The sequence below is a fragment of the Odontomachus brunneus genome, unplaced genomic scaffold (assembly GCF_010583005.1).
Source record: "Odontomachus brunneus isolate Ranch 3 - 2012 unplaced genomic scaffold, Obru_v1 Obru_scaffold_140, whole genome shotgun sequence".
Lineage (NCBI taxonomy): Eukaryota > Metazoa > Arthropoda > Insecta > Hymenoptera > Formicidae > Odontomachus > Odontomachus brunneus.
In genome coordinates this window covers 104324-132186 of record NW_022639590.1, presented here as the reverse complement: position 1 = coordinate 132186, position 27863 = coordinate 104324, and the positions used below count along the sequence as shown (strand labels likewise).

At 37.5% G+C, this 27863-nt stretch overlaps 2 protein-coding genes and 1 long non-coding RNA gene across 13 annotated transcripts; 2 read left to right on the top strand and 1 right to left on the bottom strand.

The window, feature by feature from the left end:
- Window positions 1–592: 592 nt before the first annotated feature.
- LOC116850264 lies at window positions 593–19836 on the bottom strand. The gene is made up of 4 exons (XR_004379294.1): window positions 19600–19836; window positions 18264–18458; window positions 770–872; window positions 593–643 (listed from the first exon to the last, which is right to left on the bottom strand). It is a non-coding gene; the product is annotated as an uncharacterized LOC116850264 (long non-coding RNA).
- On the top strand, window positions 4124–12956 carry LOC116850263 (angiotensin-converting enzyme 2-like). 3 transcript variants are annotated; one of them, XM_032828323.1, is made up of 13 exons: window positions 4124–4272; window positions 8130–8327; window positions 8408–8575; window positions 8658–8739; window positions 8902–9042; window positions 9130–9312; window positions 9433–9527; window positions 9609–9760; window positions 9855–9982; window positions 10076–10322; window positions 10437–10526; window positions 10606–10713; window positions 10850–12428. In XM_032828323.1, the coding sequence occupies exons 2-13, from the start codon at window positions 8139–8141 to the stop codon at window positions 11445–11447; spliced, it is 2181 nt and encodes a 726-aa protein (XP_032684214.1). In that variant the 5' UTR covers window positions 4124–4272; window positions 8130–8138; the 3' UTR covers window positions 11448–12428. The 3 variants fall into 3 exon arrangements, with proteins under 3 accessions (XP_032684214.1, XP_032684215.1, XP_032684213.1); XM_032828324.1 differs by lacking the exon at window positions 4124–4272 and adding an exon at window positions 4355–4497; XM_032828322.1 differs by lacking the exon at window positions 4124–4272 and adding an exon at window positions 4539–6495 and having other exon boundaries at window positions 10850–12956.
- On the top strand, window positions 13484–27746 carry LOC116850262. 9 transcript variants are annotated; one of them, XM_032828318.1, is made up of 15 exons: window positions 13484–13721; window positions 15412–15577; window positions 15757–15799; window positions 20604–20754; window positions 20830–21043; window positions 21276–21371; window positions 21714–21951; window positions 22096–22400; window positions 22485–24117; window positions 24244–24530; window positions 24598–24682; window positions 24764–25106; window positions 25255–25495; window positions 25569–26434; window positions 26655–26826. In XM_032828318.1, the coding sequence occupies exons 4-15, from the start codon at window positions 20627–20629 to the stop codon at window positions 26824–26826; spliced, it is 4608 nt and encodes a 1535-aa protein (XP_032684209.1). In that variant the 5' UTR covers window positions 13484–13721; window positions 15412–15577; window positions 15757–15799; window positions 20604–20626. The 9 variants fall into 9 exon arrangements, with proteins under 9 accessions (XP_032684209.1, XP_032684208.1, XP_032684212.1 ...); XM_032828317.1 differs by lacking the exon at window positions 15757–15799 and having other exon boundaries at window positions 15412–15479; XM_032828321.1 differs by lacking the exon at window positions 15757–15799.
- The last annotated feature ends 117 nt before the right edge of the window (window positions 27747–27863 follow it).

The following is a 27863-nucleotide window of genomic DNA, read 5'->3' as shown; positions in this document are numbered from 1 at the left end:
AGCCACATTCTGCTTTCGTTTCTGGAACAGAAAAGTGCCATTTCTCCGATTAGATTCGTGCATTAATGTCGATTTGAGTAAAGAAGTTTTATTATTTAAAAAAAATAAGCATGATATTTTTCACGCAGGAAAAATTTTTCGGAATGCATTCACTCTAAGAATATTCCATTTTCCTTTTTCTCGACGTTGCAAATAAATCTTTTCTCTAATCAAAACAAATGAAAATTTTTCAAATGGTAATGTTACTCAGAAAAAATTCATCCCGCGTGTAATTACGATTTAACGCAATCTGTGAGTCAATTTAAATTATCTCGATTTCGAGCAAGAGAATTAACAATCTTGTCGGATTTCTAATTACAAATACTAATTAATAAAGCTCACCTTCGAGGTAATCCCGCTCGGCCCCGAGCCGGATCCTCCAGCGCAGCAGCCCCTAAGAGCTATCGCTCACAAATTGACATAACTGCATATGCATAGCATAAGACCGTATGTACCAATGAGCATCGAGTATTAAGTCGCTATATTGGTGTTCGATGCTTAATATTCGATGCTCATTGGTCCATACGATCTTATGCTATGCATATGTAGTTATGTCAATTTGTGTGCGATAGCCCTAAGAGTCAACTGGTCGTCTGCTTCGTTTCTGCAACAGAAAGCAGATTTAATTTATTACACACGACAATGGAGGCGTTAAGGAACTCGATTCCAAGCAAGAAAATTTTCAGTTTTGTCGAATTTCTAATTATAAGTACAAATTAGTGAAGCTTACCTTCGAGCCGACTCAGAAAGGTCCGAGCCGAATCCTTCGGCACAGCATCTCCCAAATATCGCATCCCCTAGAGCTGCGTGACTGCGTCTGTTCCATTGGATCTCTGTAAAAAAAAATTTAATATAATTTAGTAATTTAATAATTTAGTATCAATTAATTACACGCAACAGCAAAACGAGGAAAAGAAATTATCGTAACGGCACGCTCGAGTGCACAATAATTAAATCATAGCTGAATAAAGAAGTAATAATACCCAATTAATTAATGGATGATGTTATTAATATCTGATCGTATAATAATATCCGGTAGTATCAATTAATTACACACGACAGCAAGGCGAGGTAAGGAAATCGTCGTAACGGGACGCTCGAGTTGCTTCCCAATATATAATAAAAATAATTAAACGACAACCGAATAAAGAAGTAATAATACTCGAATAATAAATGGATGATGATAATATTTGATCGTCACTGAGGAACTCAATCGCGACGTTTCTCTATCTAACAAGTAAAAAGTAAATAAAACGCGGTAATTACCTGTCGCGGTAAAGCTTGCAACACCTGCTTGCGTGAGGAGTACGCGTCTTAATTTGTCTTAATTATAGCCTCATTTGTCGCGAAGTCGAAACGCGGTATCAAAAATCGGCACAGAATAATCTAGAAAATAACGCGGCAGCTCCGATATGCTCGTCTCAATGGTTGAGAGTGTTATGATGTGACGTTCGAGCACGTGCTCGCACACGCGTGTTTACATGACCCGGCCGCGCGCTCCCCTAAGCGCCGCTCAGTCAGCGGCATGAGCGGACCGTTACGACGGTACGTTTACCTAGCCTTTGTGGAGCCTAGAGTTTTTGTTAGAGTCATTGCCCTGATATTGTTATTACCGATCATTTAATCATTATTTCGTTATTATCCATTCGCGGATATTATCACACGATTGTTGAACAAATATTATAATTTACTACCATACTACTATTTAATATTCAAGTATTATTACTTCTTTATTCGATTATTACTTAATTTATTCGGTTATTATTTAATTATTGTTATTACGCATAGGAAAGCAACTCGGGCATGCCGTTATTACAATTTCTTTACCTCGTCTTTGTACTGAATAACGATGTTCGAATAATCGGTAATAACAATGAATAACAATAACTGGGCAACGGTAATAATAACTGATTAAAGACGAGGTAAAGAAATTGTAATAACGGCATGCCCGAGTTGCTTTCCTATGCGTAATAGCAATAATTAAATAATAACCGAATAAATTAAATAATAATTGAACAAAGAAGTAATAATACTCGAAGAATAATACTTAAATGGTAGTGATAATAGATAGTCATAAGGGCCACAGCGTTCGCGTTCCTGTCAATCGTTTTTGTTACTTTTCTGTTTAACACAGTCTATGCTACCAAGAAATGTGATATTTTTAATCATAATCATATTGAGAGATTATGTTCAAGGAAATCATTTCTTAATTAAATTTTGCGATGATATTAGCTTGAATTTTTGCGTTTTGTATAAAAAGATGAATAGAATATCCATTGACAAAAACTTATAATTTTTTTAATTGGATCATTCTTGCATAACAATGAATAATTAAAATTTCGCCTCGGGAAGCTTCCTTCTTGTCGGAATATTTCTTGATGATACATCAAGAGATGTATCATCTCTTGATACATCTCTTGTTAAATATCTCTTGTTAAATACCAATATATATTTATATATACATAAAATCAGTATACTAGAATTCATAAATGCCTTTACACTTCCGGTATCTAGAGAATTGGATTTTTTCGATCTGGCTCTTCGTTTCTCAGTAAGCGTGAGTCGTGATTGTTAGTTACTGAAAGAACCGACAATTAACTAACAGCCACGATTTACACTTATTGAGAAACGCCAGATCGAAAAAGTCCAATTCTCTAGATACCGAAAGTGTAAAAGCACTTATGGATCCTAATGTATATCGGTAAATAAAAATAATTAATATAATAAATTAATAAAATAATATAATAGTTTTCTACGTTTTGAATCGTTTTAATCGTTATCGACGTTATCGACATTATCGACGCTTAGCAAGTTTGTTTACTCCCTTAAGCCGAGATTCGAACCAGGGTTTCGAGTCTTCACTAAAGTAATAAGCCGGGATTCGAACCGAAGTGTTTCGAGTCTGCACTCAATTAATAAGCCGGGATTTGAACCAAGGTGTTTCGAGTCTCCGATATTATTCATATTATTATAAACTACTAATTCCAATAAAATTAATTGTGGGGCAAATAATACCCTATGTGTCACCTTGATATTTTTAGTGGTTGCCAAAAAATGCACGTACAATGCAATTGATAGTAAAAAGACTGTGGTAACAAGTGGCACAAACCAGACGCATTTTATTGTTATCATCGCGAAAATGTGCTTAACGAACGAAGTAAAAACGCACTTTATTAGATGGTCTCAAAAATGCGCTTAATAGAGACCCTATAATAAGAGTCTGGCCATCAGAGGAATTCTGGGAAAATCCGAGAGAGAAAGATATATGTTTCCTAGAGACCCTCTAGGAAACATCTTATATATTTCTCTCTCGAAGAATTTTGCCAGAATTCCTCTGATGGCCAGACTCTTATTATAGGGTCTCTAGCATCTAGCTCTGGCCATTGAAATCAGGCTGGTGTCGCTCTCATGCTTCTCTCTGATACTACGTTTCTCAATATGTAATGAAGAGCAGTTACAGTCGTTCCGAACTGGATCTCTGCTTTTATCTGCAATAACCAACAGTCGGTCTAGTTCCTAGCTACTTGACTGAATGTTTACGACCATTTTGCTTATTCCGTCTCTTTCCTTCTACAAGTGAAAGAAAGAAACACAAATAAGAAAAAGATTACTGTCCTGACCTGCTCGATCAATGTGTGTGCGCTCACATTCCTGGGTACAACGATACAGAACCAACCGACAGTAACACTTCAATTACCTTGTAGTATCACACACTATTTTCATCTACAACAGATGAGACAAAGCGTAGATACCAATAGATATCTAACTAACTGTCGGTCTGGTCGACCGATGTACCTGTCGTGACAGATTCCCACAGCTTCGTGATATCATCAGAGAGTAACACTCTATTCTATTTTTCACGACATTGTGCGACGAAGCCGGGCGGTGCTGATGAGCCTGAAAGAGCGACCAAGCAGCAGTCTATGGTCAGTTACGACTCACGTTGGAGTCGGCAACGACGGTAGTGAAGACGGCAAGGTGATTCGGGGCAGTCACGTTGAAGGACGGCAGCTACAGCAGAACGGTAACGCACGCAAGCGGCCAAGCGGTTACGCATCGTCATGCACTGACGTTGGAATTAGTGGCGTGATGCGAAGGAATTTCGATCGATCGCAACTTGGCACGAGTAGTCACACGGTGGACGTGCAACATCGCGGACAACGTCAGACGTAAACGGGCAACTGTCGCTGGTGATAACAGTCGTCGCATATACAGGCATCGGCCTATAAGCGCGTGAGTCGTCGATCAACGTTCGCTCCTTAACTAATTGCTCGACGAACTTTGACCACTGTACGACAATCCCACCCATCAGACTCACGGTCCAATCTCGGCCGATCTCTCGGTCGGTCCTTTTTACACGCGCATTGCCCGCGCATCCTCCTTTCTGTCGTGAACTTTGTTGCACAAAGCAAGTGCGAATCGAAGGAATCGAGCGTGACTATCGCTCGATTATCAAAGGTAACAATAGTGTAGTGCACTATATTTGTTCGGTTTTTGACATTTAATTATTTTTCCTTTTTTAACTCTCTCTTTCTCTGTCCCTCTCCCTCCTTCTGTCTTTAACTCTTCAATCTCTATGAAATTTAGACGTATACCTGTTTCATTTTTAACGTATAGAAGATACAAAGAGTAAATGTAGCTTAAATATACAGATCTATTATTTATCGAAGATAATATGATACACTAATTTCTCTAGAAACGTATTTATTTTTACATTTTTTTCAATGAAAGTGAGAACATAATTGAGAACACGTGATGTTCGACCACGTTGAATCGTATTCGCGTATCTTCTTGTAAATCTTCGTGATTCAAAATAAACCTCTTATAGTTTGTTTACAAGTGCCATATCTGTTTCTCGACTTATTATAGAATTCTTAAAAAGATGTACGATAATATACATCTATTATGAAATATAATATATTTAGATATACCGGAATTACATTATTACATGATATGATTTATTACGATGATTTTATAATTATTTTGATGGTTATTAAGAATTTCAAATGAAAATTTAATATGTAAACGAAACAAGAAAATAGTATTTGTTATATAATTTTATCGCAAAAAGAATGAAATCGCTCTTTTGCGAAGGTTACAACGTGACCTATATAATACTCGAGAACTAAATGACGGCATCCCTTGAACTTGTCAATTGTTTATAAAAAAATTTACACTAAAAAATTATTGGTAGATCGTCCAAGAAAATTATAATTGCTTTTAAATCAAATTACAATTGTACAATTTCGAGATAAATTTATACAAAAAAAAAACATCCAGTAAAATGGAAATTTTTTATTAGCCTCTCAGTCTTTCGTATTTGTTATGCAAATCGATTTCTAAGGAGCTATTATAGACTATATATTATTGCAATCCAAATCTAAATTCAAATCAGGGCATAAGACAAAAAGGAAAATATTGCGCATAATTCTGTGTTTCTGGAATGAGAAAGCTGTTATCTTTGTCAAAAAATTTTTACCTCTTTTTCAGAATCCGTTTATCTTCTGAATAAATTCTAAATTATCACAATAAATAAATTTTAAATTATCAACGCTTCTTGTTATTTAGTATGCAAAATATGAAACGTGAAGGATAAACGATGACGATCCTTTCTCAATTATAGCTGGGAGTTTTATAGTCGTTTTTCAATTATTTTGAACTTCGGATTTTGATCTTTTGTATTATAATGCGCAATAATTCACCTTATTAATGTCCTTATTAGCATCGATTTCACGAGCGTAGTAAATATCTATCCATAGCATGTCAATAAGACATCATTTCGTTCAAGGTTTTTGCATATGGATTGTCGTAACTAAACAATCATAAGACGTAAACATAAGACGTAAACTTTAGTTGAAGAACTAACTGAGTAACTCAAATTTAGTTACTTAGTCTGAATCTTGTTTATACAGTTATACGTCTATCTTCTTCTAACTAAAAGAATCCTAAAAGAATATTCTGATTATTTCTTTAGCTCAAGTTTGTCTTATATCTACGGCAATCCACGTGCAAAAATCCTTAATATGTTCGCAATCACCGTTTATCCGGTAAATCGTTTATCACAGATCACATTGCATTTTTTTTCTTTCATGTAAAATGTAAAACTTCATGTAATAATGTAAAACAGACAATTTATTTATTTAAATATAAAATAGAAAATTACTACTGGCACATGTATGTGACGATCAAGCTTTCAGAGAAAATTGGTGCGTCACATACACATGTGTGACGTTAGTAGCGTATGTGTTAATCGAATTGAGAATCTTTTGCGATCAAATGCAAGTGGCTCCGGACTGCGTAGTGTCACTCTTGTGAGAGAGAGCATGGCCAAGTCAGAAATATATCTCTCGATCTATCGCGACTAGACCGAGTATCCGCGTATACAAGGTAAATCTCGATGTTAGAAATACGGACATGTCTGTCTCATTGGCTCGACCGCAACCTTCTGTGTATGACGTAAGTCTTGTATTCTCAATTACTCACATTTGAAGAATACGTGTCTTATCGAGCTCAAAATTTTTATTCCGAGATATTTATACTTAAAGGTTATGTTAATTTCCTTTCATATCTGATATTCGAAATAAAACAAAAATATCAGTTCATGTAACAGAATAGGAATCAAATAAAAATTTAGAGACAAAAAATATATATCTGTTATCGTAATTAGGAATATTTATTTAAATAATCAGCTGCGTTACAATTTACTTGAAATAACTGAGAAATTTGACTGAACAGAAATTTCCTATGGTAATCTTTCTATTCCTACAATCAATTTTTCATTTGATTCGAAAGCAATAGAAAATTAGTTACACGAGACGAGTTCTTTTTTCCATGTGTAATCTTAGTTTAAATATTGTTAAATTATTTCTTATATAATATTATTAATAAATCGTATTTAATCGCGAATATGATTACTATTTGCCTCTGCAAAATCTCATTTATCTCTGTATTAGAAAATCGAATAAATATGAGATATGTTCGTTCACATCATCAGTAATTTATCTTTCAACTTTTTTCGCTGTAGTCAACATAGATATATGACAAACAGTTCCTCGATCAAAACTTTATCGACTCTATTGACTTTAAAATATATATATTTTGTAACTAACGTTACGCGCGCGCGCGCGAGATTTCTTATTAACTCTAAAATTCTATTTCTAATAACTAAAATACTATAACTCAGTACTAGTTATTAGAGAAGTTATATTAGTAACTTCTATATTTCAAAAAATGTTTTAGAAAGCACAGATCTTCAACGTTTAGCTATCTATAGAACTACGCGCACATCGCCTTACCAATATTAGCACATATGACTAATCCATCTTACGATAGTGTAGAATAAGTCGAGCACGATAAGTGATCGCGCTCGTTTTCTAAATCGCAATAACATCATTCACCATCATCGTTCCTTGGTAGAAATGTATGCAGACATCCGCTCAGTTATTGTCGAATACTAATGCATTCTCATTAGTTGTAGAAATAATGCATAGAAACTGAACAATAACTGGACTCAGTGGTTAAAGCAGTTTACTGTATAACGTATGAACTGTATCTTTGTGTATAATTTTCCAAGTATTAATAATGTCAGTTCGGTTTTATAATGTACATATATTATAATATTTATTATGAATAAATGTGAAATACATATTTATTTATATTGTTAGAAAAGAACTTAAAATTGCGTTGTACAATAAGTGAACGTATAGAAAAACAGAGCTAGCATAACTGTCCACTAACTACTTGGAAATTGCATTAAATTTCTATTAGAGTTACTTCCATCGCGACGAGATCCAAATCAATTTTGTACGCACCTCGGAATTCATATAATTGCTATAAATTATTATCTCTCCTGTACTCGATTTCCCTTAAAAATATGTTAACCATAACAGACAAGTTGATTTTGTATACGTACTTTCTAGACTTTTATAGAATCGCCATTTTGCACTATTTAAATATTAACAAGCTACACAATACACATATCTCAAAGACGTTCAGAAACGTTTAAAACATCTGAGCGTCTTTAAAGTGCATTTGAGATACGCGTGTTGTGAAGGAAACGCAAGTAACTACTAAGTGTTTATTTTAAACAGATTAAAGGGATGCTATCGAAATGGAGTTGGATTCTTCTTAATCTCATTGTCTACATGAACAGTGCCCCGGTGGAAGATGATAAAACTAAAGCCTTCTTAGAGCTAACTGAGTTGGAGTATGAAGATGCATGTTATAATATCACTAATGCACAATGGTCGTTTATCATGGTACCTTCCGAAGAAACATTACTCGCATGGGTAAATATATTGCGAAGTTTTGTGCTTAGATATTGCGACTTTTTCCATCTCACAAGCAAATTTTTAAAATATTTTTTTAGGAAACGCAACAATACGAATATGGGACATTTAAAAAAATACAGAAAGCTACAATGCTCACTACAATAACAAATAATGAGAAGTCACAGCTCAAGCCGTTGCTTCAATACAAATATGACGTGATTGAGAAACCTGGTGACGCGTTGCTGAAGGAAGAAGATTGGAAGAAAGTAAAGAATCTTTGCTACTGTGTGTAATGAGAGACAGTTATATATGTAAGAAATTTGAAATTATTTTACTATTATCTTACAGCTCGTGCACTTTGTTGGTGCCGTGGAATTACAACGATCAACCAACAGTTACGTCGATAAATCACAAAACTACTCACGAGAAGGTATATTTTTATTTTATCGTATTTATATGAGATACATACGTATTAAAGACAAAAATCATAGACAAATGTGTTGCACAGAACTACAAAAAATTCAACGCATATTGTAGTTCATAAATTGCATGCAATATAATAGTGAAATTTTATAACTATGCGTTATTTTAGATGTGGAATATTTGCTGTCTCATAACGGGAAAGTGAACGATAAGCAAGTTGCATGGAGCGGTTGGTATCGTAAACTACAACCGTTAGTGGCGAATTATTCAGACAATTTACATCTTGTCGCGAAAGCGGCAAAAGAAAATAGTCAGTATTATTTAAAGTGTATTGCGTAGATAACTGTGCAAAGTCAAAATACGTATATTCCAAAGTACGTCAAATGTTCGGTTACAGATGCCAAAAATGTTGAAGAATATTGGGAGATGTTGGCAGGATATCCTGATGCGTATGAGAAAATAAGGAACGAATGGAGTCAATTTAATACACTTCATAAAAAAATTCTGAAATTTATCGGTACAAATTTGTCTAAAAAATATGGAATTACTGTAAATGACACGCTGCCGGTTTATTTACTCGGTAAGATGACAATTGTATATGGCGACGAGTTGAATTTGCCATTAATATTCACTGAACGAATGCCAGTTTATAATCGTTGTACTCTTCTTTTTATAATCGTTGTATAATTTTATTCGAAAGGTAGCTTACAAGGACACGACTGGGCAGATTTGCCATCAGATCTATTGCCTAATTCAAATTTAATTTACGATGTCAAGAAGAATCTCTGGAAAGAGGTAGAAACTATTATTTTTGTTTTAAAAACACTCTAAAATCATTATTACGTAAAACTTAAGATTCTGTATCGTATTGTGCAGAAATATGCAGGCAAATCTCTGTACAAAACTGCATCTAATTTGGGCACGATACTGCTTAAACGAGTTCCGCAAGCTGAATTCTGGGATGACAGCGAATTCAATCGACAGTGTCCGTCTAGATTATTAAATCTTTGCCTAGATGGTAAAATGAGGCATGTATATTGAAACTTGAGATTTCAAACAATTACAGTTTATCTACGGAATAACGGCACGAATGACTGTCAAATTGAACTTTAACTGTTTTAGAATATCAACTTGTTCCAAAGCTACCATGAGCAATTTCCTGGCAGCTCATAAAGATATCGGGAAGATTCTGTTCAATCAAATGATCGTTGAGAGCACTCCTATTCTCAATACAGTTAACAGATATTCGGGTAAGAAAATATCCTAGTGACTCCTCAAATATGGAAGCGTCTTACAAAACGTTAAAAGAGTTCAATGTTAAAAACATTTGTACAATTTTACAGGATTGGAAGAAAGTATATCGACATTGTTTGGAGTATTATCGACGAGTCCTGCGTGGCTGAATCAAACCAACTTAATGAGTGCCAGCAACAATAATGAAGAACGTATGATTGTGTCTCTAATAATCACTGCTCTGGATGTACTTCCACGATTAGCGTATTATTATTCCGCGGATATGTGGCGATTAAACGCAATTACGAAAAATATCACTGATCGGGCGGAATTGATGTTAACTTGGTGGGAACACAGGTATTATAAAGCAAACACAAACGTTACATGTATTATAAAGTAGTACTTGGATTATTTTGTCAAATTTATTTCTATGTTTATGTAACATATTAATCTCATTTGTATACACACAAGGCAAGAATACGAAGGCGTCTCTTCTATCGACATGACTAGTCCTACCTTTTTGGACGATAGTTACATCATTAATAATAAACCATATCTTCCGTAAGTATACCAATGAATTAAAAAATAATAATTCTGTAAGCAAGTTGCAATATTAATAAGAAATATCTCATACGCGCAGTAAAATCCTTGGCACGTTTCTTGCTTTCCAATTGTACGAATATATCGCAGACTCAACCGAAGTCAGATATAACAACATCGACGGAAAATTTATGGACAGGAAGATAATGTAAGTTAACATAATGTAAAGGTAACATAACGTAAGCGTAAAGACAACGATATGTAATATGTATATTACGTATGTTTATGTTAGTAATATACGATTCTTAAACGAATTATCTTTATCTTCTACATCTCGTATGTAGAAGAATGATACAGAGTGGTGAAGCCCGCAACTGGCTGGATATCCTCAGCAAAAAGTTGGATATAGACGACATATACGTGGATTCTCTCATTTCATACTTCACACCGTTGGAGGAATTTATCGAGATAAATGAAGAAAACTTCGAATATATATCTGGATCGAAAGAAGACCAAGAACTAGAAGAATTGGAGAAGCTCGTGTTGCCAGAAATAAATGCTCCCACTACGACACCACCATCGCCACCACCTACAACCACGATTACAAACAGAAAGACAAAAGCTACATTGCCTCAGTCTATAAATAATGCGAACCAAGTGCAGGTAGAAGGAGAAAAGTCACCAGAACTGATAACATCCGTGTCTATTCGAAAAAATAAGCCAAACAATCCTGATTTATCGGGATCAACCGAAGTTCCTGTCAACGAATTACTGGCGCCCGATATAGGAAATGATACACAAGATAGCTCACCAAAGATTAACACCAGTAAAGCAGTATGGGTCGTAAGCGCAGTTCTCATAGCCATAATCCTCATTTGTATAATCGCGATTTTCGGGAGACAAAGATGTCGTAAAACACCAAAAAATAGACGATACGTTTAGCGATATAACTTTATAATTTTCGTCACTAAACATATTTATTTTTTGCATTTAGTCCCTAAGGAAATTCTTGGTCTCGTAAGTTATTGTCACAAACAAAATATGTCTCATTAACGGAGCTGTTTCCTAATTATTATTTAATTTTGAAACACATTCGACTCGCATTCCTTAGCAATTCTCCTTGCTATATAGATATATATATATATGTATATATATATTTTTTTTTTTAGTATTGGCAATTTTCTAGTATCAACATCATGCTTATTTTCTAGTATCAAAACATCACGCTTATTTTTAATTTTCGTATTGTGTTCTGTCAATCATATTCTTTATATTTCGTTTACAAAATTTGCCTACCTCTATTATTCATTAACTTAATATGATTATAGAGAGAAAAATATCATGAATCTTAAAGACATCCTTTTGTTAAATATATGTATATAAAGTAATTTATATGTATATATATATAAATTACATTTGTTTATTTTTAGTAATTATAACACCTCATACAAATAGTGTTGCGCGCAAAGGATTCTAAGTGGTATAAATGTAATATTGCGATTTTTGCGTATTTGTAATTTATACATATTTATACTTATACACACACACACACATACACACATATATATTAATGTCGCGTGTGGAGTGCTTCTACGTATGAAAAATATAATTCTTGTACATTACGTATACGAGAAATTGGTTGAATTAACCAAAAGTCTGGTGAAATACGAGCAAACCAAAATTTCGGTTAAAGTTAGTAAGTACTAGAATTCTGTTCGAGTTAATAAGATTAACCAGAACTTGCAACTGTTCAAGTTGAATGTATATTCTCTTCGAATATAATGCCAACTATACCTCGATGACTAGTTTTGCATCATTGTACATCTACAGTACTAATAAGAGAGTTGTATAAATGTTATACAAAGCTACAAATAGTTGAAAAGAGATGTTTAAAAAAGAGAATAAAACAGTAAATAAAGCTTATATTAAGTTGGTGCAAAAAATTTATCGTTATTCTGTATATATAAGTACATTCTACTACAAAATTACTACTTTAATATAATTACTGCGAGATTTAATTATCGCATTTGCAAGAATAAAATTATAGAACTAAATCTGATGTAGAAAAATATACTTGGCAAGAAAGAAAACTTGATGATATTAACTTGATGATATTTTTGTTTGTTATATATATATATATATATATATATATATATATATATATATATATATATATATATATGTATGTATGTATTTGCAATACATTTTATATATTTTGTGTGCAGTCAATCTTTTTTTGCACCAACTTAATACATAATATTAAGAATTCGCTGAATATTTCCCGGCGTACTTAGTATAAGTAGACTATTTTTCTACAAACATTTATTATTGTCTTCGAGTATTGTGCTTGTGCGTTGTTTATATGTATCACTATAAAAAATTTATATTTTTTATAAAAACGTCATGTGTGTATCTATTTGAGAGAGACAATAAAAAATTATTAGAAAAGAATTCGATAACTGATGTGATAGTGCCAAAAAATCATATAATTACATCTTGAAAAAATCATATAGTTACATCTTGAACATTTTCAAATTTTGCACGATACGCAACGACAACAGTCGTAGTAATATAATGCACATTATATTTGTTAAATGAATAAATATATGGTATTGTAAAAATATACAAAATAATTTCTTATTTCTCACAGTTACATACTAATTATTTCTATATTAGAATTGTATATTTATCGTAGTTGCATGTTATTAGCATGTTATTACTTGACAATGCATTTCTTCAAAAAATTACTGAATTTGTTGAAAAACGACTAAAAATCAATTGTTTTAGTGTTTCACTAATGATGCGATATCCACGGACGCGTTCAAGCTTAATTCTCAATCGACGATTGTCTTCGAACTCCTAGGCGCGCGGGGAGGTCTCGCGAGGGTGAAGAGAGGGATCATCCCCTTCTTGCCTTTCATGAACGACCAGTGGTGCGGTGGTCCGTTCGAAGGGCATGCGCGCTCGCAGTTGCACGAGGGTTGTCGCGATCAGGGAGGGGTTCTGCTCGACCAGAGTGACTCAGGATATACATTTCCGAAAGTGTATTCCGTCGTGAGATTTGATAATCGGCCAATAACTCGCTCTTACATATATTGCGTAATAACGTGATAAAAAATTGACGAACAATGCTGTGCGATGTCGTAACATACGGATCGGATGTGTGAGTGTTGCGCGTAACAGTACGGCCATCAGCTGCCCCTTCATATCATGAACGTGAGTATGTTAGTCGTCTCTAATATCGACTAGTTTTCGTCGCGGAGCGACGCGAGCTCCGTGGGCGTTTCTACGTTTTCGCATTTCCGCGCGACCACGATTTCCGTCGCGACACGCGTTTTCGCGAAATAATCCCTTTCTCATCGCGAATCATCGTGATGTACGAGCGTGATACGTCATTGACCTCGAAAGTCCTGTAAAATCGATGAGGAGATACCCTTTAAACCGGTAGCGAACGGAGTCGTTCCAGTGGTTCGTTGTACTTTCCAAGAATCGCGATGGTAAAGAGGAAATGCATTGAAGTACGTTTTGCGCAATGTAACATATGTGCGAAAATATTCGCGATTATTCGACGCGTTTCTTTGACGGAATTCTGATTCGAGATTCGTGTTGACCGGTCTATTAAAATGTGATAAAATCGATCTTTCTGTTGGCTATTTTTTCAATTAAATAACGTCTATTAGATCTAAGTTTGTGTGTAACAATCGTCGATTTTACTCGAGAAATTTTCGCTCCTTCTACTAGTTCTATCTACATTTCCAAGTTTGTGCTCGAATTCCCTTGAATGGCTCTACGTTTGTTAAATCTCTTATTCAAGTGTAAAAAAATAACGGATATTTTTGTGTAGTTCAAGAAAATTTGGTGTGTATTTCGTCAGAAACCTCCCTCATCTCTACCCTAAAGCTGCGCGTCCATATGTAAATAGGTCAATTCGAAGGAATTGACAATTCTCACTTTGGAAGGAACTTCAATCTTAATTTTAGCTCGCGTTTAAAAATTACCTATCTTAGGAAGGTGCTCTTTAGGAAGTGGGTCAATTCGAGTGAATTAACGATCGTTAGACTTCTGAAAACTTCAATTTCGCGACAATCATTCCGGTCGGCAAAGTTAATTTGAGTTTGTCTACTATTTGCACGATTTCTTCATTCACTTATGCGACAACAATCGCCAGTTGTTGTACTCGCAGTTAGTCAATCGCGATAAGCGAGCAACCGCGATCGACCGATCGCGATCTGCGGACATGCGGCGGAGGCGCGATCGCGGCGTCTAAAAATACCGGCTCTGCAGCATGTTTCGATTCATCAGTGCATAGAGATAAAATCGCGCCACTTCCAGACCGACGAACGATCGACCGACCGAAGTTGAAGGATTCGATACAACGGTGATCGGCTCAACCGTCTCAGGGAACTAAGCGAAACTCGAGCGAGTTAAATGAATATCGAGGACATTTAATTAATTTCGTCAAGTCCTTCGGGGGATGACACTTGGCTCACGTCGATCTCTGTAATTAGTGTCAACGAGAATTCGTTAGTAGCGGCCGTCCTTACAAAGGCTCTCGCTTTATCTTAAAACCGTCTTGCGAACAGATCGCAGCAATTTATCGTGTTGACGTATAACAGTTAAAATCAGTTTTCCATATTGCGTCGATAATCAAAGCGCATAATAATAGTGTCGTTACGATGCACAGTATTATTAAAACTCCTACGCGGTCAGATCACACGCAAGCAAGTATCTCATACCGATTGTATCCCTTTGACCTCTTCATACATATACATAGATATAAATATATATATATATATATATATATATATATATATGTTTATGTCAATATGTATGTATATTTATGTATGCATGTATGTATGTATATGTATATATAATCGCGACATTTTATTATTCTTTCTACTTTCAGCATCACGACTAACGTCATTCACGCATCTAACGCACCGGATGGAGTTATGGAAGCTTGTGACATAAAAGGTACTTTGCACCCCGATTATCGTTGACTCAAGTCACCTGAAAAACAATCGTCGTTCCCAAGATATCGCAGCTTGGACCTTATCAATCCGGAGAAAGAGGTTTGCTCTTGTGTTTTTTCCCGTTTCGACTCTATCGATTTCCTCCGTTCGCTTAACAATTGAAATAATCTCTCGGTTTTTCGCGCACAGTTACAGTCGAAAACGGAATTTAATTTCGCGAAAATTTTTCAACGAAACTCACAACGAGCATGTGATAAGCGTGCGAATGACATTTTCAGGTATTATTAACGGACGTCGTTCGTAGCAACGGAAATCGGATTGGTAAGTGGGAAGCTTGTATCTATTAACAGATATAGGTAGATCCTCACATGTAAAAGAAGTACCATATATATGCAAAATTGAAACTGCGAGTAATTGCATAGAGGATGTTGCGTGCTCAATCGAGAAATTGTTCTCTCACGTATCGGCTGTGAATGTTCTATCTACTCGAACATACGCGTAAAAATTCATTTAAAAGCACTAATACTTGGAATATAAAGGATGTCTCTAGCTGCATCATATTGTATTTTAATACTACATTTTTGAGCTATCGATTTGGAGTTAAATTTTCTCGCGTTGCGCTGTTTTCGTTCATAGCGCCGAAATTTTTATCTCTCACTCCTGACGCCAAAATCGAATAAGGATCTCGAGTCGCGTGACTTTATTGTGTCGTGACTACGAGTACGGGTTAAACGCGACATTGCATGCGAAAACTAAATCTTTGCTCGAAATAAAGGATATTTTATATCGCAACGATTGAGCCCGACATAGAGTTTCGTCGAGCTTCGCGGGAACTGTGCCGATACTTTCATCATAAACACGCGAAAATAATCGCCCATACTCATCCACAGTGTTGGAATTGCAAACACGACGACTGACATGTAAACAAATTCCTCTTTCGCGCGGCTGCAACACGAGAAATTGATCTCATCTCACCGAAACTACCGTCCATCGCTCTCAATCCTCAGCACCTTGAGACGCTGTAATATTCGCAGGCACCAGTTTCAAAATTTCGATCTTCCATCGACGTGCATTCTCGATGAGGCACGGGCCTGCGGTATCGATCGGCATTTTTGATTCAGTGCAGCTGTTCGTCGCGGACGTCGCCGAAGCCGTCGTCTACCGAGCCGAGCGTGTCGGCGACTCAAATCCATGAAGCATCGCGCCTCAAGCCGGCGAGCCCTCGTGCAGGGCCCAGTTCTCTCTGTGTATCCCGGTCCTCCCACCCTCTCTCTTCGTCTCTTTCTGTCTCTCGTGTACGAGGCGGTACGAGCATTTATTAATAGAGATTAGAGTCCGCGTCGTGTGGTGCCGTGTGCAAACGCCCTCCCGCGAGAGCGAGACGCGTAAGAGAGCAGTCTGAGTCAGCCTCCGCAGCGGAAAAATAATTCTCCAGCCAAACACGCGCGATTTTCGGGGAGGAAGATCGATAGTAAAAATCGGCGGGCAGATCGAGACACGAAACGTCACGGCGCGGTTTGGTGATCGTGATTTCCCGCCGGACTCTATCGATCATCGCGTTATCACGTCGATATCAACTAGTGCGTTGCATCGTTGCAAGAAAAAAGCGCGTCCAAACCAGTTGAATCGAGCCTCCCGATGAGTCGTATCGATGAGTGATCGACCAGATAAGTGACAGCGGAAATAGGGTGCTTGGTGAATAACTGTCGGGAATCCATGAGTGCATTGGTGCTGAGTGCGTGCGCGATCGCCCACGGATGACGTTTTCGCGACGATCGGGCGTGTGCATTGTGTTCTCCATTGTGCGATTTTATGCGCCATGGATCTTACGATTTAATCGGTGTGAGAATCGCTTGAGGATCGAGAATTATCTCTTTCTGGAGTCTTCACTTCCTGCATAATCGAATTGTTTTCTGAAAAAATCAATCTTCTCCAAAGATCTCGAACGAGATATCTTCCTTATTTTCGGAATAATTACTCTTCCTTTTAACAAATCAATCTTCTCCAAAGATAAGATTCTAACGATATCTTTCCGAAAAGTTCGCGTTGTCTGGTCTAGTGTCTATGTTGTGGCATATGTGTGGCATCAATCGAAGTAAAACGCATTCGATGCGTGCACGTCACAAGGTCGTTTACACTTACTACGGATCGATTAGTCGTATAAGTAGGAAGTGTTGAAACATCCATTCAAATTCGAAATCCCTCCCCACGGTTTCATTAAATTTTATAATCGGTTAGATTTAAAAATTCTAAATCTTATGTTTATGCAAAGTGTTTCAGACTAGTTTCAGACTAGTAGCCACGCAAACTTCTGTACAAGAGCAATATCTCTGATAACATCTCTGAATTATATTCGAAATTAATTGCGTCATATTTCTCATAGTGTTCAATGCCGTAATCGTTTCTCTCAATGGACGTGATTGTTCAATCGAGTCGCATACGTTCTCCTATTAAACTTCGCGTGAAAAGATTTGTCGCGGTGAAAACCGCGAGCGCTAAGAACGGCGAATGCTCGAGAACCATATAAGAAAAACACACGTCGAGTCGTCAAGCGTCGCGAACAGGCGTTATGACGCGTTAAAAACGCAACAAGAGTTCGCGGTTTGCATCTGGAATCGTTCTGGAATCGCGATAACAAGAGCTGTCGCTATCTCTGCACAGACTATATTGCGGACTGTGTATCGCTATATACTGTTCCGCTCAGACAATTCGCGATATACGTATAGCGAAACGCTATTATGATATAGCGGACACCGAAGTGCGTGCGAGTGCGAATCTGACGTACCTCGACTCGAATGATGATAGTGCTGCTGTTGTGCATCATCATGAAGATAGCAGAGTTCTCCGCGGGCTGCACAAGTCTGCCGCTGACGACGATGTCGGCGTCGGCGCGACCACCGCCTCACGCTTGCAACAGGCGGTGTAGGCGATGCAAGCGGCACAGGAGCCCCTCATCCAAACGCAAACATCGTCGACAATCCTGCAATGACAAGTGTACTTTGCGAAAATGTAAGAACACATCTCGCCCATGCCGTTGCCCATCGTTGATTTTTTTTACAGCGACGTTTGCAATGCAAAACTCATGCAGCGCAATCTGCGAGGATGGAATTTTCGTGTCTGGTTGACATGATAAACATGGGCAGTGTTTCATTTTTGTATATCAATTTTTCGCGATTTCAATCAAGTGGAATCATATAACATGATTCCAGGCTCTTTAGAAAAATTATAATTATAAAGTCAATAAATATGAGATAATAGTAAATAAATATGAGATAAGAACAATGAAATAGGAATTAAGTATTTCTGGACACGCGTATAGATTTAAAAAAATATAAAGAATTCATACTTGCACGAGTTATACCTGCTTTTGATTTACTGATTTTGTAACTTTTAATGACAGGGTCGTTATCGTTAAGTTGTCGTTGCAGACATAATACATAACAAAAAACTTGCACAACGACGCACCGTGCTGGTGACATTGTCATTATAAAATTAGAGAATCAATCAACTGGGCATTCATGTGCAACGAAATAAGTGTAACTTTGTAAATTGAATAAATATTTCACATTTAAATATCTCGAAAACAACACTAACAGCAATTTTGAAACACGAGCCGAGACAAATTTGAGTGTTCTTGTCCTTTGCTAATGCCAAGATGGCTTCCGACAAACGGTACTTCCGAAGCTCGAATGCGCGCCATCGCAAATTAGCGTGTTCTGTACTTGTATCTGATTATGATCGTACTGTTCAAAGAGATATTGTTATATCCAGTGTGTTGACATTTCGTCGAAATCAAGATCATTAAGAATATCGACGTATGTCTGATACACGGAGTGAACTTAGCGTGAATTGGAATAAAAAATACAAAATAATTTATTTCGTTTACGGCCTTCTCTCTCTAGACTCTAGCCGTATATCGGAAGTATTTCTCTTAAGTGAGAAAAATTCTTCCGGTGTAAGGGGACTAGAATATAGACACGCACGTGAGGAGAATAAATTTTCTTTATTTTTTACTCCAATATACGCCAAGTTTACCCCGTACGTTGTAGACGGCTTTACCAATATATGTATAAAATCCAACCTCCACTGTTGGTACTTTACGACCAACAATTCACACTTACCAGGATTGCATAGACGAGTGGACCGTGACTTCTGCTTTGCTCGGCAATCGTGGTTACGACGATTTTACGATTTGGGAGTATATTTTCCAATTCAACGTTAGATTTGAGCGGATCGACGCGATGAACCTTGTCAATGGTAAATCTGTGTCCTGACTGAACTTAGTTTACTACCTAACTTACTATCGCAAGTTCGTCGATGGATCGATAGATCGACGTGTCGACAAATGACAGCTATATCTCCTTTAGTTACACTTTCTACACCTCGCCTCTTTCCACTGTTTTTTCTCTTCCTTCGGCACTTGCATACCTAATTATTTCGTATTAAATACAAAGATCGAATAAAAAGATGCGACTTAAATGAATAGATCTCCCATATGATGTGAAATAAAATCATAAACATAATTGTAATTGTACCTAGATCTCGTTCGATACAGTTCGAGATTGACAGAGAAACAGTGAGGAAAGAGAGAAAGAGAGAGAGAGAGAGAGAGAGAGAGAGAGAGAGAGAGAGGGAAAGAGAGACAGAGAGACAGAGAGAGAGAGAGAGAGAGCGAGGGAAATCTCGGAGCTACTTGCGAGAACGAATGACAGTAGTGTTACGAAATTGTGATGCGCGAGTTGTGTTTTTCCGCGACATTTATGACGCGAGGCGTTGAGCTGTCGAGTTCTACTCCAACGCGATTTTCTTGGCAAACTTTCGTTGCATTGTCACTCCGCTAATGGGAGCTGCAACATAAGTCAATCTCTGCGTGAGTCGCGTTCCTCTCGAAATATTCATCGCATCTCGTCGCCAGAAGTTTTTTTCTCATTTTTACGATATGCTCTTTTAATTACTACATTGCTATATAAGTGCCTCTGTGCAGAAAACGAGACTGCATTATGCGTATGCTATATATAGTCACTTGTGACATAGATTCATTATGATATTCATCTTTGTACTTATGTATGATTACATATTTTGCATATTTTTAGCTTATGATACAATGATCCAATTTCCTCTTTAGTTGCAGGAGAAGGTGCAGCAGTAATGGAAGATCCACAAACACCAGGGTCTGACTGTAACTCTAACCCAGCAACAGATTCCATTCAGCAGGATCTGATTGGCTCAGAGTTTGTTCAGGATAATGTTGAATATCAATGGTTTATTGATTATGGGTTAGCAATTCAACGTGTATCTCACAGACTCATCATTACAATATTATATTCTATGGTTTAATATATTTTTTCTAGATACAGGGATGGGGGACTGCATATTCATCCCAGTGTCCTGTCATCGCTCTCTGCCTCATATTCTCCAAAAGATTTGGGTTATTATGACGACCTTGCCCGTAATTTGGATGCTAACCTGGCAGAGATTGATATGGAGAGTTTTCGTACCGCTGACATTCACACCTTGCTTACAGCTTTACCTGTCATGTGTACAGAACCGGTTCAACATTCTGAGGTAACAGTTTGATATGATGCAGATGTTATCCACTATCACTGTGAAGTCATCTAAGCAAAGTATCAACTGATGTTAAATGCATTCTATTTGTATGTCACAAAATAGCAGTATATGTGTGTGTGGACCTTTATATTAAAATAGGAATCCAGTTTTATGCAAACTGTTTAATTTTTCTTGAAATCTTTGTACAATAACTATTCTAAGTCTCGTACGTCTTCCATTATCACCACAGTTTAACTATCAAAGGGAACAATACGCCAGTATATCTGGATCTGTTATGGAAAAGCTTGACATCGGTTCCTCCATCAGCCCTCATACCAGTAGTCAGGTATGATAATGGCTAACAAAAGCAGAAGTCTAATCGCTGTAAACAGTGTCCCCACACATTAACATCACTAACTAAATAACATATAGACTATTTGAATCTTCTTGCATGGACACACATATATGATAACATTAGATTTCATAAAATAGGAACCTAATGATACTTTAATAATCCCTGATAACAATCACTAAATTCTAGAGGAACCTGACTACACCTGACAAATCATATTTAATGCAAGTTCTAATGCTCACCAATAATCTGCATTAACATATGCTGTAAAAGAATATCCAGACTTTTATAATATACTTTATGTATTAATCATAATATACATGTTACTATTTTAAGGGAGAAGACTCCGCATGCTCCACCGCCGATACGATATCCATATGCAAGTCGTCCTTATTATTTTCCCCGTTAAAAGAGACGCCAGTATTACCACCTGGTGGTAGCTACAGTGTGGACTCATTGGACTGTGAAGATATGTTGCTTACTTGTCAAACGAACAATAAGAACAACTATACCATCGCTTTTGAAGGTAGCATCACTATGTATTCGGATGGCTCTCAAGATTTTGAAAATCATGGTAATGCATACGTATTAATATAAATTAATTTTTAATGTTTCCCAATCACAAATACACATAATAAGGCTTGTTTTTCAAAATATGTTTTTCTTTCCCCTTAGCTAATGTTTAGTTATTATTAATTAACTAAATTCCTGTTTACAGATAAACATAAGACATATGAGTCGCCAGATCTATCCTACGGTAAACAGAAAAATGCGAAAGCTATGCTGGATTTATCAATGGCATGCTCCGACTCGAAAATATACACAACGTGGAGTAATTTGAAACACTCTTCTATGAACAAGGCAATAACTCGTCATCCTTCCGGTAACAACAACACGATGCCGGATATCTTGCAAAGTGCTGTTAATCTGACGCTTGGTGGAATAAGTAAACGAAGCCAAAGCTTACCGGATCTTTCTCGCGTTCGAGAATTCCAGCATACCAATATTCCTCTGAATTTTAGCGTAAGTATAAATACAAACGAATTAACGTGTTTGCTATAATAATCGTACTTTACGTAATTTATAAATTTTTTCTCCGGCATTCAGGTTGATTCCGCCGAATCAAGTAACCCGATACAACGGCTACAAAGCTCTGGGTCTGCGATGAGTCGTTCGACAAATGCGGAGAGCTCGGATAATGGAGAAAACGCTTGTATCAAAAAATTACAAAATCTAAGTCTTGTAAGATTGTTCATGAAGCAAAAAAGCATGAGTGTGGAGGGAATGAGTCTCACTTTGGATCAATCGGATTCCATTAGTGATAATGGTTGGCCCACTAGCAACAGTGGCAGCGACAGCGCGACCAACACTAACACTCAAATACAACGACAGAACCAAGGTAACAATGGCGATCGTAATGTTTCGGAAGATGATTTCTCTATAAATTGGATCAGGCGCGATATGGCTAATCGAGATACGGAAAATCCAAGAGAAATGTTGAACTTTCTAAAGTGTGCGTCACCTGCCAAAGACGATAAGATAGAAATGACGTCATCAGCGTCAGTGGAAGAGTTATCGGAGAGTATATCCAAGTCGGGTTGTACAAGCGGTCAAAGAAGTTTTGATATAATTAATAGCCCATTCGAGCAGCAGCAGCAGCAAAAGAACGGTTGGACCGGATTAATGGAGAAGAAATATCCTATATGTCGGACGACTGGGATACAGGCAAACGCGGAAATGGAGGATAACGCGGTGCAAACCTCTTTAATTTTCCTCTCGTCTACAAAAGAGCAGGGACCTCTCTTGCAAGAAACTATAGTTAACAAAAAGCCCGTTTATGTGGTGTATCCCAATTATACATTGCCTGATCTATCGTTTCTCAACATCAAGGATACCAAAGTTGACAACATAGCGCTGAAGCCGCACACGTTCGACAAAAATAAGACGGAATGGAAGCGCACTGCTCGCACAAGTAGACCGTTCTCGTGCAACGACATAGACGCTCTGCGACAACGCGGATTTGCGCACATCAAAGATTGGGAGTCGTTAACGTTCCTTCTACCGAACGAATACAAGAAAATTTTGCACGACGTGCCGGAAGTTTCGAAACATATCAATATGAACGAAGAGGTCAGGAGACCACTGTTCTGTTTATCTCCTCCGATGCGACACAAGACTCGGCCTGTCAGTGAGATCGTGCCGAACAACACCTCGTCGACGAGTAGCACCGCGACGCAACCATCGTCCGGGTACAGAGGCTCGTCGACAATTCTAACGGATTCTTCGACAAATCAGCAACAACCATTGCCAAGCAATGCAATTAACCCGTTATATCTATATCGTTACGACAGTATTAGTTCGGAGGCTAGCCTGGTGAACAACGACAAGAAAATACACAGGCTAGTCAGTCACGCGAGACAACCTTGTCCATCTCTTCCGAAACGATCCGTATCGTTGCCACAAGGTGACGGCGAACCTGATTTCAATAGCCGTGTCCCACCGCGACCACCATTACCAAGGAGCATTTTGCGAAAAAACAAAGTTCTCGCGAGTAAACGATACAGCATGTTCGAGATGGGAGATGTGGGCGAATCGGATGAACAATCCGTGGAGGTAAACAAGAGAATGTCTTTACAAGAACCATATTACATGAACAACGACTTGCAGCTATTGTGCCGCGGGAAAACGATCGATTCAGAAAAAGATGTCGATGAAACAGAGGAAGAAAGGTATCATATAGGTAAGAAGATAGATCATCCGGAACTTGTTCAAATTTCTGCGATTGTTTTTCATAATATCTCTTTTATTAGACTTTTATCATTAGCGTATCTTGCTTTAGCTTAAGGTTTGATATCAATTATTTCAGAGAGGTTGAATGAAGTGACTAACACGAATGTGGAGTCGAAAACTTCTCAACACAGCGATGACGATGTTAAACAATTGGAAGATTACTTGAAACGTAGTGGTCTCTCGTCGCAGAGCAGCGACGGGGATACCGAGAACGCCGACGTTAAACTGAGATCGTACGTAAGGAAGTTTTTAGCTCTAAGAATGAATAAGGAATCACTCGTTAGAAACGTCGACATGGGTGAATTGCAAAGAAAAACTGTTAGTTTTGCTGTACACCAAAGAAAAAAGCATCTAGACCCCAAGGTAAAATGCTAAGCAGTAAACGAGACATTGTGTTCTTATTACTTAAATAATCTTGTACCAATTTTAGCCAAATAATCTAAATGTCGTTATAAATGAGCAAAATCAGGATCAAGTAGTTGAAGATAGATTAATGGAGTTAGAGGAAAAGAAAAGTAAGCGCATTTAGTTCAATTTGACTTTCGAATATGATTATCGTCAATTTTTCTAAAATATGGTACATGTATGTTTTACAGAAATGGTGTCTTCTGTAAACAAAGCAGTCGATCTTTTATTGAAGTATTGGAACGCCGACACTGATCATACTCGTCACAATTACAATGAGAAAAACGAGTGTGCACAGATCTGTCTCAGTAGCTTATGTCCGGCTTTATACGCTATAATGTCGGATGGTTTGAAACCCCATTTAAACTCCACTTTTGGACCAATTACTAATAGCGTTTGGCAGGTCGTCGAAGCTAGTTCTCAACAAGGACCTCTAACGAAAACGTTGAACGAGCTAGTGCAGAGGATCAACGGCGAAGATGTTATTACAGAAGGAATGCTAAAGTTCCATGCATTTGTATTTGGTTTGCTAAAGTGAGTTGATATCAATGTTCTTACATATAATAATGTTGGATTACGATATGAATTTCATTTATTGTATTATCTTCATTCGTTCAATACGCGATTAGTATGTGATTAGTCAATCATCGATTATATTAAATATTATCTTTTCTTCTTCCAGTCTGAGAGCTCTAGATGCGTGGTTCGCGTATTTATGTACCCGCGAGTCGATCTTGCGGAAACATTATAATAATACTAGCTTGTTCGTTGGAGCCTTAGCTAATTCCAGTGCTCGGGAAATTGTTGATTCGTTGTTATACATTTTAAATCCGCTTGCATTCTGCCCATTTCATCTGGATCTTCTTTATCAATACCGTCAACTGCAAAATAGCTTCGGGAGTATAAATAGTCACGTTATGAATGTAAGTAAATAGATTCATTATTCTCAATCTTCTATCAATGTGACGCATATATTCACACAGTGCAACTTTCCAGGCCGTAAACTTTAGAAATGCCGATATATCTCTGAAGGAGCTTGAGGCCGAAAAACCTGAATCCTACGGAATGGTTCCTAGCCCGAAAAAGATACGACCAAGATCTTGCATTGCTTACAACGTAGACGACAAATGCGGCGTCATACACAAAGGCGACCCACAAAACCTAAAGAAACGTTTCAGTAGTGCCCTTAGTTCAAGAGCGTTTTACGCGTTGGACAAATTAACCTCCGAAGATTCCGAAGATTACACAGACAGTCTAGAACATTCCCCCTTAAATAGAGCGGTGAGTAAGCAGCCGCAACACTCGAAACTTCAAAGTCCTGATACTAAAACGAGCGACGACGACGGTATCACTGGCGAAACAAAATTCCGGAAACTCCAGGAAAAGTGGGAATTGATGATTGGCAAGGAAGGCGGTAAGAATCAGCCCACTTTAACAACACCTCCATCACCGATCCGCACATTCGGGGCACTAGGGAAATCGAAGATACCTCGATTGCTTACGTCGCCAGTAAAGCAATCCAATACCACGCAGATTGTTGGTAGACCAATAAAGTCACCCGTATCAGGAATTCCTTCGTTAAAGAAACCTACCACGTTTTCCGCAACGAAGACGATACCGAAGAAACCTGTGGATACAAAAGTGAAAGACGTGACGCGTCGCACTAGCCGCGTTGATCAGAATGCATTAGGCGCGCCACGAATTCACACGACGCGACCGAGTTCTTTGCCATACAAATCGCACGGAATAACGTCAAACGACAAGAATCTAATCTCGCCTCACAGACGAGCCGCCTCCACCTCTTTACCACGTCCAAATGTTACTACTATTTCGAGGAATCCAGTTTCAAAGCCACCGCATAGGTAAGTCCGGATACTACTCAATGTTCTCAACAAGAATTGGTTGTTCCTTTCCTTTTTTACATAGAAGTTTCATATTGATTGCAAATTTTCCTGATTTACGTGCCCGTTTACGCTGTGATTTGTACTTTCGTTTGCTCATTTGCTTCGTACTTTAGCCGTTTTCTTTCTTTTTCTCTTTCTTTAGATCGGTACGATAACGGTTCGCGCGTCTCGATTGCAGAGAAGTTCGTACCCTCACTCATAGGATACCGTCGGACACTGGTCACCTTTCGTTCGCAGAAGGAGAGAAACTGAAAGTAATATTAGAAGTAGATAACAAGTGGTTGTTGTGTGCAAAAGGCGATCGGAGGGGTTTGGTACCGCGAGCATGCGTGCATAGCGTTCCAACTTAGCCCCTCTCCTCGACAACATTCGGTGATCGCAAATGCAACTGTGGTCTCACTCAACCGCGGCTATAATCTCACACACTCAATGCAGGGCGAGGAGGATCACGAGGGGACGAGCTTTTGAGAAGTTCAAATTATCTAATCGGGGCGATGTAACAGTGATGTACAGTGTAAAATTTGTTTTTAAGCCATAACATTATAAATGCATTATCACGCGCTTGTAAAGTTACTTTTAATCGAAGTATAATCGACACCACTCACGTTTCTATCGAAACGCGACAGTAGTATTACCGCTAGATAACGCCATCGAGAACATAGGAATATCACCTAGTCATAATAGGCTCTCGAACAACATTATTATTTTTATTATCATTGTTATTATTATTTTAATCAGGAAACGCGGTAGCGTCTCGCGCGCCAAGTATTCTAGTATCCACATAATACGAAAGACGCTACGGTGTATCCTTCACAGAAACAAAGATGCTTCTTTGAGAATAAATCGTTATCATTTTTAAGTATTAGATTTTACTTTGAGTATATAATATATACGGACATGGGAATAACGACAACACATGGCAATGTTCGACGATAAGATGCCGGAACAAAAAACGGCATATAATGACCTACAAATATTATAAATGTAACTGTGATCCTAGCAAATAGGCGATTAAGTTTATTAGTATGAATGCGCGATGTATATTTCGTTCCGATATTTATATATTGTAACTTTGTAACTTATTATTTATGTCCGTACTTGACACAACATCGCGCGTCTCTACGATCCTTTGTTCTAATTTTATTCGATGTACGAGCCATCACGGCATGCACGTTCGCGATGGCGGCGATCACATTTTTTACATGCTTCATGTATTTCCTGGTATGTTAAGACATACGATATAATCAAATAAAGTCTGTTGTGAATTATATATAATGTTGTGTACTAATGTATATCGAGTACATAGAGTAATCCATCAAACACGAACTGGAATATCTTTCTTCTAATGTTTAGCTTTATCAAGGAAATCAATATAGAACAAGTCTAT

What these genes read in the sequence shown, in the direction of transcription:
- LOC116850263 (XM_032828322.1), top strand. Translation starts at nt 6,454, where the DNA reads ATGTCTGTCTCATTGGCTCGACCGCAACCTTCTGTGTATGAC. An exon ending in AAGAAACATTACTCGCATGG is followed by an intron (nt 8,328 to 8,407) that starts GTAAATATATTG and finishes ATATTTTTTTAG; the next exon opens with GAAACGCAACAATACGAATA. An exon ending in TTTATGGACAGGAAGATAAT is followed by an intron (nt 10,714 to 10,849) that starts GTAAGTTAACAT and finishes TCTCGTATGTAG; the next exon opens with AAGAATGATACAGAGTGGTG.
- LOC116850262 (XM_032828314.1), top strand. Translation starts at nt 18,274, where the DNA reads ATGATGATAGTGCTGCTGTTGTGCATCATCATGAAGATAGCAGAGTTC. An exon ending in ATATTCCTCTGAATTTTAGC is followed by an intron (nt 22,401 to 22,484) that starts GTAAGTATAAAT and finishes TCCGGCATTCAG; the next exon opens with GTTGATTCCGCCGAATCAAG. An exon ending in GTTTCAAAGCCACCGCATAG is followed by an intron (nt 26,435 to 26,654) that starts GTAAGTCCGGAT and finishes TCTCGATTGCAG; the next exon opens with AGAAGTTCGTACCCTCACTC.